The 18,707-nt window shown below is 31.4% G+C and overlaps 2 protein-coding genes across 5 annotated transcripts; one reads left to right on the top strand and one right to left on the bottom strand.

The window, feature by feature from the left end:
* Positions 1 to 555: 555 nt before the first annotated feature.
* Positions 556 to 6,607, bottom strand: LOC115242283 (nucleolar protein 6). 3 transcript variants are annotated; one of them, XM_029818460.1, is made up of 13 exons: positions 6,480 to 6,607; positions 5,797 to 6,206; positions 5,246 to 5,717; positions 4,887 to 5,174; positions 4,528 to 4,801; positions 4,152 to 4,443; positions 3,801 to 4,025; positions 3,211 to 3,645; positions 2,870 to 3,030; positions 2,226 to 2,479; positions 1,537 to 1,946; positions 1,093 to 1,348; positions 556 to 692 (listed from the first exon to the last, which is right to left on the bottom strand). In XM_029818460.1, exons 2-13 carry the CDS (start codon positions 6,073 to 6,075, stop codon positions 640 to 642), a joined length of 3,399 nt encoding a protein of 1,132 aa, XP_029674320.1. In that variant the 5' UTR covers positions 6,076 to 6,206; positions 6,480 to 6,607; the 3' UTR covers positions 556 to 639. The 3 variants fall into 3 exon arrangements, with proteins under 3 accessions (XP_029674320.1, XP_029674321.1, XP_029674322.1); XM_029818461.1 differs by lacking the exon at positions 6,480 to 6,607 and having other exon boundaries at positions 5,246 to 5,455; positions 5,550 to 5,717; positions 5,797 to 5,927; XM_029818462.1 differs by lacking the exons at positions 5,797 to 6,206; positions 6,480 to 6,607 and having other exon boundaries at positions 5,246 to 5,490; positions 5,550 to 5,682.
* A 7-nt stretch (positions 6,608 to 6,614) lies between these two features.
* On the top strand, positions 6,615 to 14,785 carry LOC115242281. 2 transcript variants are annotated; one of them, XM_029818459.1, is made up of 15 exons: positions 6,615 to 7,019; positions 7,590 to 7,743; positions 8,395 to 9,026; positions 9,118 to 9,294; positions 9,491 to 9,855; positions 9,985 to 10,248; positions 10,339 to 10,698; positions 10,810 to 11,056; positions 11,144 to 11,355; positions 11,434 to 11,575; positions 11,729 to 11,982; positions 12,076 to 12,247; positions 12,382 to 12,554; positions 12,723 to 12,772; positions 13,369 to 13,736. In XM_029818459.1, exons 1-14 carry the CDS (start codon positions 6,642 to 6,644, stop codon positions 12,736 to 12,738), a joined length of 3,546 nt encoding a protein of 1,181 aa, XP_029674319.1. In that variant the 5' UTR covers positions 6,615 to 6,641; the 3' UTR covers positions 12,739 to 12,772; positions 13,369 to 13,736. The 2 variants fall into 2 exon arrangements, with proteins under 2 accessions (XP_029674319.1, XP_029674318.1); XM_029818458.1 differs by lacking the exon at positions 12,723 to 12,772 and having other exon boundaries at positions 13,369 to 14,785.
* The last annotated feature ends 3,922 nt before the right edge of the window (positions 14,786 to 18,707 follow it).

Genomic DNA, 18,707 nt, shown 5'->3' on the forward strand with positions numbered 1-18,707 from the left:
TCTGCTCTACCTGCACATGGCGGGTGATCCGCGAATTATGGGACACCCTGTATATTAAATTTTTTTAATGATTGAATATTATTATAATTAATAATCTTTTAAATGTTTTATTTAAAGTTAAAGAAGAGACGAAGAATAGGAAAAAGAAATTGATAGAGAGAGGGAGAGAAAGAGAAAAAAAAAAGAAAATGAAGAACATGTTATTTAAAATTAAAGAAGAGGTAACATAAGCAAAAGAGAGAGAGATAGAGAGACAAAAGGAAAAAAAAGGAGGAGGCATAGAATATCAGGTAATGATGTTCAATATTGTAATATTATAATAAGATTGTTCAATATTATTAAATTTATTGTTGAATATTATTAATAAATATTATTAAATATTATTAATACTATTAATATTTTTTAATATTATTAAAGTTATTTATAATATTAGATATTATTAAATTATGTAATAAATTTTATATTTAGAATGCTGAATCTTATTATTTTACTACAGTTTTATTATTTTTAATTTATTGTATGTGTGTGCTCTAATATTTATTAACTGATTTATTTATTATCTTAATTCGTTATTTGAAATTAAAAAAATGACATATTTTTTAGAAATATACAACAAGATTAATAAGAACGGATATTCTATCAACACGTATTTCCAGTCGTGCAGTCATTTAACACCGGCCTTGGATTGAAGGCTAAAACACAAGTAAAGATACATTTACTCGTACATTAATCATTCCAGTTAGATTGTGTTATGATTCAGCGCTTGATAATGAAAATGGAACTCATCGAATTCTTACGAAAGTATCGCTCCTGTATTTTTATTTCTCTTCTGTATAGTGATAAAAGCAGGATTGGGAAGTAACGCGTTATTCAAATCAAATAATATATATAGCTTTATTACTCTTGTCTTTATTACTATAAAAATAATCGGTAGATGTAAGCAAGAGTTATATTTTCACGGTGTTTTAATATGTATATATATCTCTTCAGTTTCTTTGTAATAAAACATATTTATTTTTTCTATATTTATAATAGATTATACATTTTAAAAACCTCGAGAAGAATTTTCAAGTTTTAAATGTATTTACGTACTCGCTTGTGACGTCGTCAAGGACAATCCTTTACTCGGAACATTGATTGCGCGTATAATACCTTTTCCCAAAACATAAAAATCTTCAATCATTGCCGATACATTTAAAACGAGTTTACCATCGCCGTTTAGTTTCCTGCAATCGACATCTGCCACTTTAAAATCTTTGTATTCGAGAGCAGCAGGTTTCAACAGAACTCCGATCACCGTACCACCATAAGTATCGTGGAAAAATAAGGCATAGTCACCGTAACCGTCCTGGAGAAATAAAAGAAAAACATGTGAAATACTTAATAGTTAGATATCGCAATAATTTAAATTGCGACGATATGAATGTTTTTTTTCTCTTTCTTTTTTTTTTTTTTAAGTGCGCATGTATCTTCATTTAACAGTACAATCGCTTGTTAATTGTTAGTTAATTATTGTTAGTTGTCTAAAATACTAACTCTTAGATCTTTCAGGAAACATTGTACAGGATCAAAGTCCGTGACTGGAATTTTTTGAAGTGAATGCGCTTTGTACGGATGTAGATCGACGATTTCCGCGTTATTGGATACATCGACCGCTTGCAGTCTTCTAGGGTTCATATTTGTTTTCAGATATAACAAACAGTCGTATTCTTTTAGCGAAGGACGAAATATAGGTTTTACATCCAGAACCGTATTATTTAACAATAGATCATCAAAAAGTTTCAATGATTCCTTCGCAAGTATACTCATTCGATTTAAGATCAACTGAGATGGTGCTTTCCTTGTCCACAAGGATTTCTGCTGATCATAAGGGGTAGATACAAATAAAGGTGGTAGCGAAGCGCGAGTTGTATTAAATAATGTTTCTATGGCGGAGATTTCTTCTTCTGGAAAATTTAATATAATGTATTAATATATATTATTTCAATTAATTTAATTAATTAAAATTAATTAAGATTAATTTCATTTAATAAATCCAAAAGCGATAACATCTTTTTATATATCTGAATATAAAAAATCTCCCGGAAGAGAGAAAAAAAAAGAAAGATATCTATATCAATTAATTATTTCAGTTAAGTAATTATTTTATAATAATTAATGTTAGAAAAAAAAATATTTATAATTACAATGAAAAATTGGAAATATATGAAGATGTCAAAACTCACTGGTCATTTCGCCATTGAAATTAACGATGACAGGATCGGTATTCCAATGAGATCTTGCAATAACTTCCAAAAATCTTAAAAATGCCACTTGCGGCATCTGAGCAGGTTTATATGGTTCTGGCGTCAGATATATCGACGCCATAAGCAATTCAACTACAACTTCCGGTATGTGAGTATCATCCAACAGTTGTGCCGACAGCCACCGTTTTGTTAAACAGCAAGCGGGACCAAACGACGGTTGTTGAGAATGCAATCTATGAAAGTGAAAGGTGAAGATATATAATATGCTGAGCATGTTTATTATATTTGTTGTGCAGAGTTTATCTATTGTATAAATTGTTATAAATATATTCTTTACTCAATCGTCAGTAAATTTTATTGAACTTTTGACGTATCACGGGTTTTACGTTTATAAAAATATAATTCATGTAAAAGATCTTTTATATATTCTATTATTAATTACAATAACGCGCGCGCGTGTTTCTTATGTCAAGGAATTTTAGTTGATATCTTCTCAGACTTAAATCTAAGCCAAACAATTGACTCATCCAAAAAAGAATGTTGTTTTCAGAAATAAGGGATTCCAGTTTTTCATGCATTTGTTACAAATTATTCTAACAACTATTAAGCTCATCAATTCTTACCCATGCAAAGCACTGCTCAATTTTGGTAAATGGAATAATTTATTTTCCAACTCAATAGATTCTTCATTGTCTTTGTATTTAATCACTCCATCTTCCTTGACTTGCTTCACTAAAGCAATTTCCTTTTGATGCGCTACTCTTAACCGGAAAACAAATCCGTCCTAACAAAAAGAAATTTTTTTATTCTCAAGAAAAACTTAAGATTATAATTATATTATAGCATAAGATATCATACAATATATATTTATTTACAGTATGATTATCGTACAATGTATATTATGAATACTATAACAATATTCCCTTAATACATAAAATATCTATTTATTATTATTATATGATACCTGATATACATCAACATAAGAGGGATTGGCTTGTGCTTTCAGTTGATGCTGCTGTCTAAGGCATTCCGCGATTTGTATGTGAAATGCCGCTTTCGTTTTTCTAATAGCTTCCAATTCCTCGGGCCACTTTCCACTGATCGATAATTGTAACGTCGCATCGAGCGCGTGAACATATGCGGGGCATTTTGTGATTTTTTTCGAAAGGATCAAACAATTTTTGCCCTCCTCAGTGATATCATTGATGCTCCGATGAACGGTAGCAAGCGGCGGAAAGACTTCTGTGTATCGAAAAATCGGACTCGAGCCTTGAACACCATTAATTGTCAGAGGCATATCATTCAGTGACATCAAATTCTTCTCCAAGACGTTAAAAGCTTGTAAAGCTTTCAGCGTAGCTTCTTCACCAGTGCCATATATAAAGTGTGTTATTTTGTACTAGAAAATATAAATCATGATTTATGCAAAATATTTGGAGGTAATGATAACAATTGAGGAGCAAACACGTCAATTGAAGACAGAATTTGCCTTTAAATATAAACCATTTCCATAATAATTATTTCCATAATAATTCATAGTAATTGTGAAATTACCTTGTGCAACTTCAGCAAATTTTCCACTTGATCCGCAACATACAAATATTGATCTTCCAAAATATTAAACTTTGTTTTTAGTAAAAATGCTATTATTTTTTTGCATATTATTCTCTTTTGCGCGAAAGATTTGCCTTTTGACCAAACCACAGCCTCACGAATGGAACCATCTTTAAATCTACGTAATTCAGACTTGACGCCCCAAAAATTTCTAAAGTCGACTGCCTGTAAAGCAATACAAACAATTGTATTTTGTGTCTGTCATATATAATATAATAATTTAATAATATATAATATAATAAAAAATACTGTTTTATTGTTTTAGATATTATTTTAACTGTTTTTGCTTACTTCTGGTAAATTTGCTTCAGGTCCTTTGTCCACAATGCCAAAACATATTTCAGGATTCAATTCTAATCCAATAATGAGCTTTCCAGTATCATCTGGGATATCTTGGGTGCATTCCCATTCCTTAGGTACATTGGGTAATATGCACAATCGATTAATTCTGTGTTCTAGACCTTTCTTTAAAACTTCAACAAGTAGCTTGATCACCTGATTACGTTTATCAGGCCCATAATTGACTTTGTCATCAATGCTAGATTTTTCAAGGATTTTTTCTGAAACTGTCTTGTTCTGAAAACTATATATAGAAATAATAAATTATTAAAATATATTTAGCATTCTCTCTATAAAAATTTATATAGAATTTCTTCATACAAATTACCATAAGATTTGATCAAATGCTCTATGAAATGGTACACTTCGCATAAAAAGTGCTTGAAAACTGTCCATATGTATACTATCCAAATGATTCAAACAAAGTTCTGCTTCTCTCTGCGCCCATGCAAAAGTATCCTTTGACAGATTCGCAGCAAAATTGTGATAACCGGTACTATCAAGAAATACACAATCATAATAATTGTGATAATGAGAGACTTGTTTCTGATTATCTTTGTCCTCGCACATGGTGATTCCATCCTTGCACCAATTTCCCTGTGCTATTTCAAATAAATATAATTATTATCTCGAACAAAACATAATACAAAAAAATAGTGTTGTTTATTTAATAGTTTTTCAAGATACCTAAGCAAATCCAGACATTCCGCACAACTTGATAACTACTCATAAATGTATTAAGTTTTTTCATTCGTAAAAGATAAATCACAAACATTGTGACGATATGACCGGTGAAGCCGTCATATCCTTTACTCAATTCGCGTTGATGCAACCATATTTTCAGCAAGATTATACCGTCCCTCAAATTGGGATACTCTCTTATTGCTTGCACCATCTCAGAATTTATACTTGGCATTACTAAATCACACAGTACTAAAGAATTATAGTGAGGGGTAGGCGATAAAGATGCTGTGGCTAAAATAAAATATGAGAAAGACAAAATTATACAATAAATAATTTTCCATTAATTGTCTGTATAGACTTACCATCCAAAGATTTCTTATCAAAATACCATGCTGGTCTGACACTATTTTTCTCTGGCAAAAATCTGTTTAGTTTAAAACTAGTTTTCTGCATAGATATGTGTATTACTACATCTATCTTCTTGTTCAATTTTCCACTAGGCCGAAGTTTCAAGGAAGGTCTTAAATCATCGCCGATAAATTTTTTGCTCTCTGCGAGATCGCTCCCTATAACTGACGTTACAAACGCCAAATATGTTGCTCTTTTTCTAAAATATATGTAATTCTGATAATCTTGTTTGCGAAATAAACTAGCCGGCATTTCTACCATTATATCCACAGTAACGGTAGGCCCAAGAATACATCCCGAATTGTAAGATCCAATCACACTAATGTTAGATGGTTTTAAAAACTTGAAAACACCTCTAGTTTCTTGTGGTACATGTGGTGCAGGAATATAAACGTCCAATTTATCACCCAAATCATTATTTACAAGCTGAAAAATTAATATATAACAAATTATTTAATATTTTGACATTACATTTTACATAAATAACATAGATTATATTACTAACTGGAATTTCTTCAGTCTCCTCAATAGATTCAATTGCTGCTTTCAACTTCTTGAACCAAATTTCAAATAATGCTTTGTATTTAGTTTTAAGCTTTACTTCATTGAGAATCTCTTCAATTTGAAGCCGGAACAAATTTGAATGGAATAAATTCTCGGTTTCCCTAAGCTGATTGAGTTCTTCAACTGTCGGCTGCTTATAAAGACCATTTTTGAACTTTTTTTTAGTAACTGCTTCATTTAATTCATCTGACACTTCTTTTCTCTTCTTTTCTCGATTCATTATAGGAGTAATATATGGTGTAAGTAACAAAGTGTGCTATCTTCTCGGACGAATTTTCGTCACATTCTGCTTTTCGATTGTCGCCATGTGATTAGATTCACGCACGACATCTATCTCTTTTCGTTCTCTCCCTAAAAAGCTCATCGTCATTGAGCATGAAAATTGATAGAAATGTTCGGTAAAAAAGTTTTGAAATTTAATTAACCAATCAGAACAAAAAAAACTAAAATTTCTTTATTCTGATTGGTCAGTTTTTAATCTATTTTTATAAAGAAGAATGTGATCTGTGGAATAATTTTCGCGCTGATCAGTTGTCGGCAATGGATGTTGACATTTTCGGCCGTCAACGATGGTCAATGGCAGCAATGGCAGACAATGGCGTATGTATAGTACAGTAGACGCACCTGTGTCGAAGTGTCAAAGGAATCTCGTGTATGCTATATCGTGTTTCGCATCCGGGACCTGTCGCACGATGGCCTCGTAGAAAGGGAGAGTGACTTTGACGATTCGAGAAGACGGATCCACGCTACTCGATCATTCACGGATGTTTACGACTGGCATGTTAAATGGAAATGAACGTGGAAGTGACGGAGGTGACATCGTCCAGGGAGGCTGACATCGGCCTCACTGCGGCGGATTCATCGGTAGGTTCCGGCGACGTTGATGTAAGGAATGACAACGAGGAATCGATGAGCGATGAGCCTCGTGCTCGTGCTCCCGGCAACGGTAAAAACGCAGAGGGAGAAAAACGCGAGGACACCGCCGCGAATTCGTCGCGAGCGACTCCGATCGCGGATTGCGAAATCGAATCGTCGAGGATATCTCAGACTCCGTTAGCCTTCACCATCGATTTTGGTAACAACAAAGAAGTGGACACAGCTAGGTATCAGAATCTGTTCGAGAGGTACAACGCGAGGCACAAACGGAATCTCTCTACGTCCAAGGTATTAAAAATTCTGTGTGTGTCATTTTTGACATCTTGTAAGTAATATATTTTATATATTTAAAAATACGTTGCAGAGAGAGAATCATGAGTCTCTTTTACAAATCTTCTCTTCCGTTGGCTTTCTTTACAATAGATCATACAGGGTGTTCAGAAAATAACACTATACACTTATTTCAAATATTTAGAAAAAACATTTATCAAACATTATTAGCAAATTAGTCTTTTCACAAAAGATGTTGGAAGTGTCCTCCACAAGCATGCGAAAAAAAAACAAGCCTTAACTCTTCTAATCTTGTAATCAAAAACCTTCTTCAATTCTCCTGGTGATATGCCTCTGATTAAAAAAAATTAATTTGTTAACGTTTGATAAATGTTTTTTTTTTTTTTATATATTTGAGATAGATGTAAAATTACTTTCAAAACATCCTGAAAAATAAAATTACCTATTAATTTTATAAATTATCATTCTTGATATAATATCTTGGTATTGTATGATTTAAGCATAACGTTAAATCTTCTATTAAAAAATTTTGTTATTTATATATATTGTAAAGCTATATATTTTTAGGTAGAAGTAAAAATAAAGAAGCCGAGCACTATACTATCTCCAAATTTGGGACAAAAGCAGAAAGTTTCTAGCACTCATTCAGAAGGTTACTTTAGTAGCGAGGATGATACGAAGCGAAAAACTGACCAATTATCAGAAAGATTTAAACAATTAGGTAAATTTATTAATAAATCATTTTTTATTTCGTTTTTTATTTTAAAGATTAAATTAAGTAATATCAAAACACTAATATGTTTCAAATTTTTTTAAAATGGTAGTTTTGTATTATGTGTGCATGTTCCAATTATTTTACTTTAAATTAAAAAAATAAAATTTTATTGATGAAAATAATGTAAATAAATTAAAAATTGGTAGCAATCTTTTCTAATGAAAAGACTTTAACATGAATCCTGTAATGGATTGTATTGAATATATGTGATGGATGAGTCATGATGAAGTCATGTTCTTCAAGCTTCTTAATATTCCTTACAAGTACTTTCTACCTATTCTGAATGATGTAGCCTGCTGACATATTAATGACTTTGATGCTATAACTGTTTTTATATTGTGTGATTTTCTGCCAGAAATAAACACATATCAACAATTTTATCGTTGCTTTTACGATAACATTATTATTTTTAAGTTACATACAAGATATATGATATGTCAGCAAGTACATATTACCCTTGAATTAGAAATCTTTAAGGTCAACTTAGAAAAGAAAAAGAATTATATACATATGCATTTATAAATAATAAAGTTTCATTATTTTTTATATTTTGTCTGATATTTATCAAAATCTAAACTATACATATGTATTATTTAGGTGTGAAGAATCCCTCGAAAGCACATTGTAGCACAAAGACGTTCGGTAATGAAAATGTAGATCATCAGAATAAACAGTATTTAATGACGAGATCTAGCGATGGTGAAGTACGACGCAACAAATGGTCACCTCAAAGCCTCTCTTTGGAACTTGAGTCCAACAGAAACAACTATTGGACATCTCAGAGATCCGCAACGATAAATGATTTAAGTCGCGTTCAAATTAGCAATTACGACGACGACGAAAACGAGAAGCAGTACACGAAAAATATTGAGTACATTGCTAACGAGTGCGAGGAAGCAAATGATTTCGAAGATAATAAAATATCTAATATGAATTATATCACCGATGATTTTAATATAAGAAACACAAACGAGAGAGAGAGCACTTTGTCGAGTGTCAGTTATGCGATGAATCTGAACACGGATGATATAGCAGATACCAATCTGGAAGTATTCAATGTCAGCAATGTCGACGCCACTTCCGACGGTGCGGTGAGCGAGGCTGGGACGTACACGATTCATAAAGATTATACCGATGAAGAAAAAGCGAGAATGGATATCGACAAAGTTTTCAGTGTCGGTGTTTTGACGGAAGACGAAAGCAACGAGGCATATGTTCACAATTTCAAGGTAGATACACAATATCTATAATATTTATATATACACATATATGCATATAATTTTTTGCACAAATATTTAAAATGTCAATCTTATTTTGCAGATGAGTATTTCTCGTGATAATAATGCCTGGATATCGGAATGGGCTACTCAAGTAGCAGAGCACAATTCACTACCTCCGATAATAGGCGGTTCAACAGGTCGTACGCCGCCTCTAAGTCCCACCAAGATACCATCCCCCATTCATGCTAGATCTCAAAGAGGATTACGTAATCGTTATGTATGCATTATGCAATTTTAAGAGATAATAAGATATTTTTTAGAGAGTAGGATAATAAATTTTATATATGTATATATATATATAAATCGAAAGAGGCATCTCTCCTTCTTGGAAGTTTAAAAAGCAAGATACATGTTTTTATTGCTTGTCTTTTCAGATTACCTCCTCTAAAAAATTTATATTATTTTGTTTGCAGGAACAATCCGACAGTAACGTGGATACGGATTCGTACATACGAATAAAAGAAAGGATTGGTTTAGTTTCAAGTCAACATCAAATTATAGACTCCGGCGGTGAATCCGATGACGATACCAGCAACAGTTACAACACGCCACCCAACAGTTCACAGCGTACACCTGTACATAGTGCCGTAGGTAGACGCGGTAGCTTGTCCGACTCGTTGTTTCGGCGAGCGAATAGCAACGAAAATAGACGCAGCATCCGAAAATACTTAAGTTCAACCAAATCGAAGACTGCTGACACTAATGTAGAATTATCGAACAGCCCGTCCCAAGTCTCGTCGACTCTTCGTTTGGAGAGAAGAAGCAACTCTCTAGATAGGTGATTGTGATTCATTTTACGTTTCTATTTGCCACTGGCAAATATAAATTTTGATAACTATATATAATATAGATATGATTAGCGAGTTCTTTTCTGCACTTTAAGAAACTTTTCTTTTCTCTAATATAGAAAAGAATATGCTTCTGATACAACGGAATCTAATACGTCCAGAAAGAATAGTATGAAATATAAGGAAGACGATTTCAAGCACACAAATAGTCCTGTCTTAAGCCGTCTCAGACCACCTACGTCAAAACTGACCAATAGTCCAATTGTGAGTCGTAAGGTTGCTGCAACAAAAGTCCTTAATTCTCCCATTTTAGAGAGATCTAAGCACTTGACAAAGTCATCAGAATCGAAAAATATAGGATATTTTACATGTGTTGAAAATAGGTACAAACTTTTTGTAGACACATTAATTTTTAAACATATATTAAATCTTAAAAAGATTAATATGTTTTACGCATGTTGATTTATTTTCAGTCCATATATGCTGAGAAAATCCAACAGCACTACAAATTATCATGAAAGAACCAGTTATTTTGATAAAGACATATCTGTTAAAGCACCTAATATATTACAAAACAGTTCAGAATTTCAACGACATCTTAATATACAGAGATCATCGAGTAATGCGAGTATTAGAAACATAAGATCACAGAATTTTGTATCGCGTCGCAGCAGTTTCAATAGTAACGATATTGACAGAATATCATCGAGAGGAAAATTTGCTGTTGCCTCCGATAGTAGTAGCGAAACTGGTGAACAACAAAGAAAATCTCCTTTGACACCAGTTTCATCTGGAATCAAATTAAATAGGGCTTTCAGCATAAGAAGAGCAAGGTGTGTGTCATATAAACTAAATTTATCAAACATTATTAAAATATGATGTTCCAGAACTTTTCTGCTTCATCTTGTATATAAACAATTAAGTTAAATGGATACTTCTTACAGATTAAATTGTGAATCCGACACAACACCGAATACAACCCCTGAAGAAAGACGTAGAAGAGCGCAGTCGGAAGTAAAAACTGCAGTGCCTGTGAACAAGCAACAAAGTTATCATCGTAGTCGCACAAACAGTGTTGGAGCGCACAATAAAGAATCATCGAAAAAAGCAGAACCAACGAAATTCAGAGCACCGTCTATGTCTAGGACTGATACCGGAAGGTTTAGTATGAGAGCCCCGAAGCCTACTCATGTAAGCGTCGCGTTTATATAATTATATTACACTCATAAGATATCTTGTAAATATAATTTTCTCCTCTTTTTCCCTTTTTTTTTTTAGCATCCTCCCAATAGCCAAAAGACGAATCAAAAGCCAAGTAGAGATCACAAAAAATCTGGTAGAAGTAATTCCACTCTCACGTCCAAGGAAGTAGAGTTTCAGAATTGGAAGAGACGGAAAAGTTACGATCCGATGAAAGCAGCAGCTGAAGGGAGAAAAAAATTAATGGACAATACGAAGAAACATCACAGTACCGAGGACGGTTCCGGCAAGTGAGTATATAGTAAATATATAAAGTTTCGCCCCCCCCCCCCCTCTTTACAATCATAATTTGTGTATATATATTCCAGCCATGACAATTCCGTGCTGAGATCTGCAAGTTTTCACGGTACAGGAGGTGCTCTCTCGTTAGCAAACGACTGGTCGGATAATGAATTAGATTACCGTTATGAGGATAATCAAGTACCGCCGCCTAGCAGTCCGCAGCTTGGAGTAAATATGCTTTTAATCATGCTTAAGAATCCATAAGTCTCTCGCTAATAATTTCAATTGTTGCGATCATTTTTTTGCTTATTTTTGTATAGTTTTTTCAATGAAATTCTCCAAACAATTGTATAAAATGCATATATAAATTCTCTTTTTTAGGAGAGCGATAGCGACTTGGAAACCTCATCTTATTTGCAAACCACTCAGAACGTTGTATCTGCCATGTCGGCTCGCATGACGGGATATCGTCCTCCGCTGGAATCTGAAAACGAGAGCGATGAAGATACGAGTCACAGCCTCCGTCAGAATATATTGAAAGGAATGCGCCATCCGAGCGACACCGAGAGCAGCGACGAAGAACATGCTATGGCACAATCTCCTATTTCCAGTACTAAATATAATAAAGAATTTAGGTATGTGCGCGCGTATACATCTCTCTCTCGTGTATTGTACTTTGATAATATTTCTCTTTGATAATATTCTTATGTATGTCTCGTTTCTTTTAGTTTGCGTAATAGAATAAAATTGGATCCGCAACGAATAAAACCTGTATCTTCTAATGTGAGCAGAGCTAAAAATTTATCGCAGGACACTCGTAGCAAATCTGAGACCTTTTCTAACGTTGCTAGAACAGAATCTGGACGATCTGGCGCGCGAATTAGTAGAACTTTGAGCATGGTAAGTTATATATATATATATATACATATTTCTCTCTTCCATATAATATTTTTGATATAAATCTAGTATATAATATGTGTGTGTATATATATGTATGTTATATACATATATATCTAATAAACCTGTTTGTACAGGTGCCTAAAAGTAAACCAAAAGAACCAAAAAAGCCCCCCACGCCAAATGTACGAGAGGTCGAAATGCAAAATTGGAAACGTCGCAAGAGCTACGATCCTATGAAAGCGGCGATGGAAGGACGGAGAAAAGCGGGCTTGGCAAAAAAAATTATTAATACAAATCTATCACCGAGGTAAGTTTGTAATAAACCGAGTTAACTTTATATAAAAGAAGAAATAATAGAGGAATTTTCCCAGACAAGTTCAAAAGTTATCAGAAAGATATCTTTGGGCTTTTGCATTATGTGGATTACTTTATTATATTCAACTAATTGAGAAGATAATAATTTTATTGTTGTTAGGACCAATAGCGCTTGATAATCTAGAAGTAGTGTGGCAAAATATGCAAGTGGTATGTAGCATAAAATTGTTTGAATATTTTATGCTATATATATATATATATATATATATATATATATATATATATTCTCTCGAGAGGTACATCTCTAATAGATATCTCTTTTGCTTCTTAAAAATATGAAACATTTTTTACTGACACAAATGCTTGTTTTTTGTATTGCACTGACTTAGAGTTTTCCTCAAATTGAGATTTCCAAAGTGACGAAAAAAAAATACTATGTGTGCCCTAATTCTGCATTAGTTCATCTATTTTAATGTTGCATTTACATTCTTTTTTTTTATCCATTTGGTATTTTACCAATTATAATGCCATAATCACATAACAGATAATCGAAGAAATGTTATAATTGACTGTAAATATATAGCTATTTAATCATTTTTGTTTATCTAATATTGAAATGTGATCAAATAGCCAATTTCAGCTATGATGAACGATTGTACGATATAAACACGCATTAATAAAGCTTCTTTTCTTTTGATAAGATAATATGTAAATAAAATGTGAGATGTTTGCGTTTTTTTTTATTTACCCATAATTCAATGTATATATTATACATATATGTTACATATATTTATATTTGATTTTAGCCATGTAGCAAGATCACAAAGTTTTCATGGATCAATAGGATTAGCAATCAGCGACTGGAGCGATGAGGAACCGGTCATATCCGCAGACGAAGCCTCTCTATATTAGGATCGTCTCAGAGTTATTGTGGGTAAACAAGAAACGAACAAGTAGTGAAAGTAATATAAAGCCAATTACAAAAATTCTTGTATATAAATCGCAAGAATGAAAGAATTTTACAGAATGTTATATATAAGAAAATGAGCTATATATCTAAATCTCCTATATATCTAAATCTATCTCTGAAACGATTTTAGCGAGATACAAGTGTAGCTCTACTCGTAAAATCTTCTCTATAATATAAATTTTGCGCATTGAATCTCGCACGTTTGTAAAAATTTCTGAGTTAGAAAAAATTGTGCTTCCCTTCCAAAGGTGATATTTAAAAATTATATGCCCAGAATTTGCTATATTAATGTTAGAACGTCCAATTGCTTGTATTTATTTAATTTGTAAAGAAAAAGACGTTCTTTTTTTTCTTTATTTATATTTTTCATTATGTATAAATATGCAAAATATTGCCTAAATGTAGTTAAAAAATGTTTTTTATGAATAATAATATTGAAAGGAAAAAAGAAAGAAATAAATATATAAAGGAAAATCTCACACACAAGATGTCCTAATTATTAAGTGAGAAGATGTGCAACAACATATATGATATCTAATTTATATAGAGAATACTAAAAGTATAAAGAGAAATATATGTGTGTCATTGGTTTAATTACGATTGGACCAATCGCGTAGCGTTTATGTACAAATATTTGTATTTATATGGCATCTTGCTCCATCAATGCAGCCAATTTATCTAACTATAAGATATATACATGTCCTCGCATTACTCGAGTAATAATATAATCTAGGAAGAATTTTTTTTCATTAAAAGCAAAAATAGAGCAAAACCTGAGAAAAGTCTTTACAAATCTATAAATCTTTTTTGTTCTATTAGATTATGATCGAATGACGTACATTATATTGTTTGTAATTGTGAATATAAACTCACATCGGTGACGCTCGCAATTTTTCTTTGTTAGAATAATTATTGATATAGAAAAAATAACGTGCTACATCCTACTTCAACTTCAAAGCGCGCAAAATGAATTAAAATTTTTTCTCTATGATAATTTAATGTGATCATAAAGAGCTTTACGGTGATTTTAATCATTAAGATGTATATATCAATATCGATCAGTTTAATTGTATATTCTTTCTTTCAGTTTTACATGGAAACTAAAGAATTTTTTTATGATTTGATTCTAAATTGAATTATCTCTGTAACATACTCGAGCAGTTAATATTACATGACATATTGATATAACATAAGACATATTTTATATATGAATACTTGTTCAGAAGATTGTCATTTATCACTTGTTTATCATATATATAATAAATTCGATGAAAATTTTATTTGAATTTCCTAGAGAATTTTGTAAAACTTACTCAAATTTGTTGTGTATATTGCAAGCATTATGATAAAGAGTTATATTAATGCATTCTTTATTGCATAATTCTTAAAATAATATTCCATTATCCTTGAACAATTTTTTATCTTTTTTTTTTTGATAATCATATTTCAGTATTAAAAAACTGAAAGTTTAGATTGAGATATAGATTTATATTTTCTTGTTGATACAATTTACAGTTTATTAATTTACAACACACTTCTCAGCATGTGGAATAAAGCATTATAATTATGCAATAAAGATTACAGAAGAATGTGATATTATGACAGGATTAAATAGTTACTGAGTTGAACATGATAATAATATAAATTTGTTTGTTAGAAATTATTAAGTATAAATAATACCTCTGTATTTAAGTCTCGATTATGTATATATGCTTTTGATTCTAGAAAATTCATTCTATATTATACAAAATTTGTTAATACTATTACAAATTGTATAAAATGTGATGGGTTTCTATATATTAAAATTCAAATTTGTTTTTAATTATATTCAATCATTTGTAGCAAAATAACTCGGTATCTTTTTTTCAAAACGCATTATATTTTGCGAAAGAAAACGTTTAATTATTCGATAGAAAGAATTTATTTCATCTTCATATAAAATATGTCGCGTATTGGAAGTTGGTCCTTTCGTTAACAAACTTATGCATATAATTAAAACAACATGATCTTGTGATCGTACAAACAGTCTTCTTATAGTACTAGTGTTCTCATATTTATTTCGCGTTCTTGTTTTTTTTTTTAACAAAAACGGGCTTCCAATGTGCACACATAACACAGACCATTATATCTTCAAGATAGATACATCACAAAGTACATAAAGCATTACATGGATATATTGTATCATTTTAATTTTATAATTGGAAGTATGAGGATTAAAGAAAAACTATATTCTATTTCGTTTATGCACACACACAACTTTGTTGTGATTTTTTTCTATAAAAATATACAATAAATAGAGAAATCTGAAAGTCTGAATTATTCCTAAAGTTGATAAAAATATTTGCCATTAAAATCCTCACTTTTCTAAATCGATTTATCAAACAACGATATATGTATATTCATAAGCATTTTTTTGCCAAAAAATTTTTAAGTGTTTTATTGATATATCTTTGCATTTTGTATCATATCGTATATTAAGCAATATCGTATATTAAAGTATTTTCTTATCAATATGATCCGTATTGTGTTTCTTTGTACACACATTGCTGTAATAAGATATATGTATTTGGCATCTTGTTTTTTGTCGCAAGCACGAAGAAGCGCGTATATACAATTGTAATAAGAATGGGATATATTTTTGTATATTCAGAGTCTACACAGCTATAAGCATATTAAGTTCTATTCTACATAAATTTAATTGGCTAATTAATTGGCTTTTATTAGAATATGTACAATTGCGAAATATAAGACATATATATATGGATATATTCCATATATGTATGGATTTTTTCTTCTTAGATGTTTATAAGTTGTACAGTGATCATTTGTGAAAATTGAGATATGAGTTGTAAGAACAATTAACTGTAAATGAAAAAAGAAAATAAAGCTGGAGTTTTTAAAATTTAAAATTTAAAGTTTTTATTTGTATTACCTCTCTTGCTTATCACGTCCCCGATACCTCGGAATTTAAATTTGTGTAAATATCGGTGGAAAGCCAAAAATTGGCCCTACAGGGAGAGTTTTTTAGCGGGTGCGAGTCCCGCATATCCCACCAGACCGGCCGGTGGAAATGCATAATGCATTTTTCTCTTCCTTCGAAACAAAAAAAAAAAAAAAAAATTCTGATATTTGTGCGGATTTTGAAGCTTTAAATTTTCGTGCTTCTTGAAATTTTACTTTATGCTACCTCTTTGCTGATCATGTTTTCCTGATACTTTTGCGGATCTCAAAGCTTCAAATTCTCGCTTTTTAAAATTTTGGTTTGTGCCATCTTTTTGCTGATATGTTCTTTTGATACGCTACCTCTTTGCTGATCATGTTCTCCTGATACTTTGCGATTTTCGAAACTTCAAATTTTTGCGCTTCTTGAAATTTTACTTTATGATACCTCTTTGCTGATCATGTTCTCCTGATACTTTTGCGGATCTCAAAGCTTCAAATTCTCGCTTTTTAAAATTTTGGTTTGTGCCATTTTTTTGCTGATATGTTCTTCTGATACGCTACCTCTTTTGCTGATCATGTTCTCCTGATACTTTTGCGGATTTCAAAGCTTCAATTTCTCGCTTTTTAAAATTTTGGTTTGTGCCATATTTTTGCTAATATGTTTTCCTGATACGCCACTTTTTTACTGATCATGTTCTCCTGATACTTTTGCGAATTTCGAAACTTTCGCACTTTTTGAAATTTTATTTTATACTATCTCTTTGCTGATCATATTCTCCTGATACTTTTGCGAATTTCGAAACTTCAAATTTTTGCGCTTTTTGAAATTTTATTTTATACTATCTCTTTGCTGATTATATTCTCCTGATACTTTTGCGAATTTCAAAACTTCAAATTTTTGCGCTTCTTGAAATTTAAATTTTACTGAATTTTTACTTTATGCTACCTCTTTGTTGATCATGTTCTCCTGATACTTTTGCGGATTTCAAAGCTTCAAATTTTCGCTTTTTAAAATTTTGGTTTGTGCCATCTTTTTGCTAATATGTTTTCCTGATACGCCACTTCTTTACTGATCATGTTCTCCTGATACTTTTGCGAATTTCGAAACTTCAAATTTTTGCGCTTCTTGAAATTTAAATTTTACTGAAATTTTACTTTATGCTACCTCTTTGCTGATCATGTTCTCCTGATACTTTTGCGAATTTCGAAACTTCAAATTTTTGCGCTTCTTGAAATTTAAATTTTACTGAAATTTTACTTTATGCTACCTCTTTGCTGATCATGTTCTCCTGATACTTTTGCGAATTTCGAAACTTCAAATTTTCGCACTTTTTGAAATTTTATTTTATACTATCTCTTTGCTGATTATATTCTCCTGATACTTTTGCGAATTTCAAAACTTCAAATTTTTGCGCTTCTTGAAATTTAAATTTTACTGAATTTTTACTTTATGCTACCTCTTTGTTGATCATGTTCTCCTGATACTTTTGCGAATTTCAAAGCTTCAAATTTTCGCTTTTTAAAATTTTGGTTTGTGCCATCTTTTTGCTGATATATTCTCCTGATATGCCACCTCTTTGCTGATCATGTTCTCCTGATACTTTTGCGAATTTTGAAAGTTTAATTTTTCGCACTTTTTAAAACTATGGTTTGTGCCATCTCTTTGCTAATTATATTTTCTTGATCTTAATTCTAAGAAATGCAGTTTCAGAAATTTTAAAAACGAAAAATTAGCAAAAATGTATCAAGAAAATATAATTAAGAAAGAGATATATGTGGCACGATAAGATGTATGGGAATAGATGGGTATGTTCAATAAGAAGGCATATGCGTTTTGTATTATTAATGCAATTTATTAGATATTTTTAAAAATTACAAAATATAGTTTACAGATTATTATCGATTCTTTTAACGTTTTCGAATGAACGGGTTAATTCAATCCGGATCAATTAATCACTATATTTTTACTATGAATTCAAGTTTTTTATTGGCAGAGACGATGCAATGACATCATTAATCGCTCTCAAAGCGATTAAAGCTGTTACATTCGAAAACGCTATTTTATATATATACATAATAGATAGGTATTCGGTTATCGGACGCAATCGCTCGCGTTATTAATAACTACATTTTGCGCACACACTCACACACGCAGTCATTTTTATATTATTATACAATAATACACAGGAATTTTATTACGTATATACATATATCGGATATCGGACGCAATCG

This window comes from Formica exsecta, unplaced genomic scaffold, assembly GCF_003651465.1.
Source record: "Formica exsecta isolate Colony F162 unplaced genomic scaffold, ASM365146v1 scaffold59, whole genome shotgun sequence".
Classification (NCBI taxonomy): domain Eukaryota; kingdom Metazoa; phylum Arthropoda; class Insecta; order Hymenoptera; family Formicidae; genus Formica; species Formica exsecta.

Bases quoted from the DNA above. Each gene is read 5' to 3' on its own strand.
- LOC115242283 (XM_029818460.1), bottom strand. From the start codon at position 6,075: ATGAATCGAGAAAAGAAGAGAAAAGAAGTGTCAGATGAATTAAATGAA. The intron at 5,718-5,796 runs GTTAGTAATATA...TTAATTTTTCAG, and splicing joins AGGAGACTGAAGAAATTCCA to CTTGTAAATAATGATTTGGG. The intron at 1,349-1,536 runs GTTAGTATTTTA...TTATTTCTCCAG, and splicing joins GTTTCCTGAAAGATCTAAGA to GACGGTTACGGTGACTATGC.
- LOC115242281 (XM_029818458.1), top strand. From the start codon at position 6,642: ATGGAAATGAACGTGGAAGTGACGGAGGTGACATCGTCCAGGGAGGCT. The intron at 11,576-11,728 runs GTAAATATGCTT...TCTCTTTTTTAG, and splicing joins CTAGCAGTCCGCAGCTTGGA to GAGAGCGATAGCGACTTGGA. The intron at 11,983-12,075 runs GTATGTGCGCGC...CGTTTCTTTTAG, and splicing joins AAATATAATAAAGAATTTAG to TTTGCGTAATAGAATAAAAT.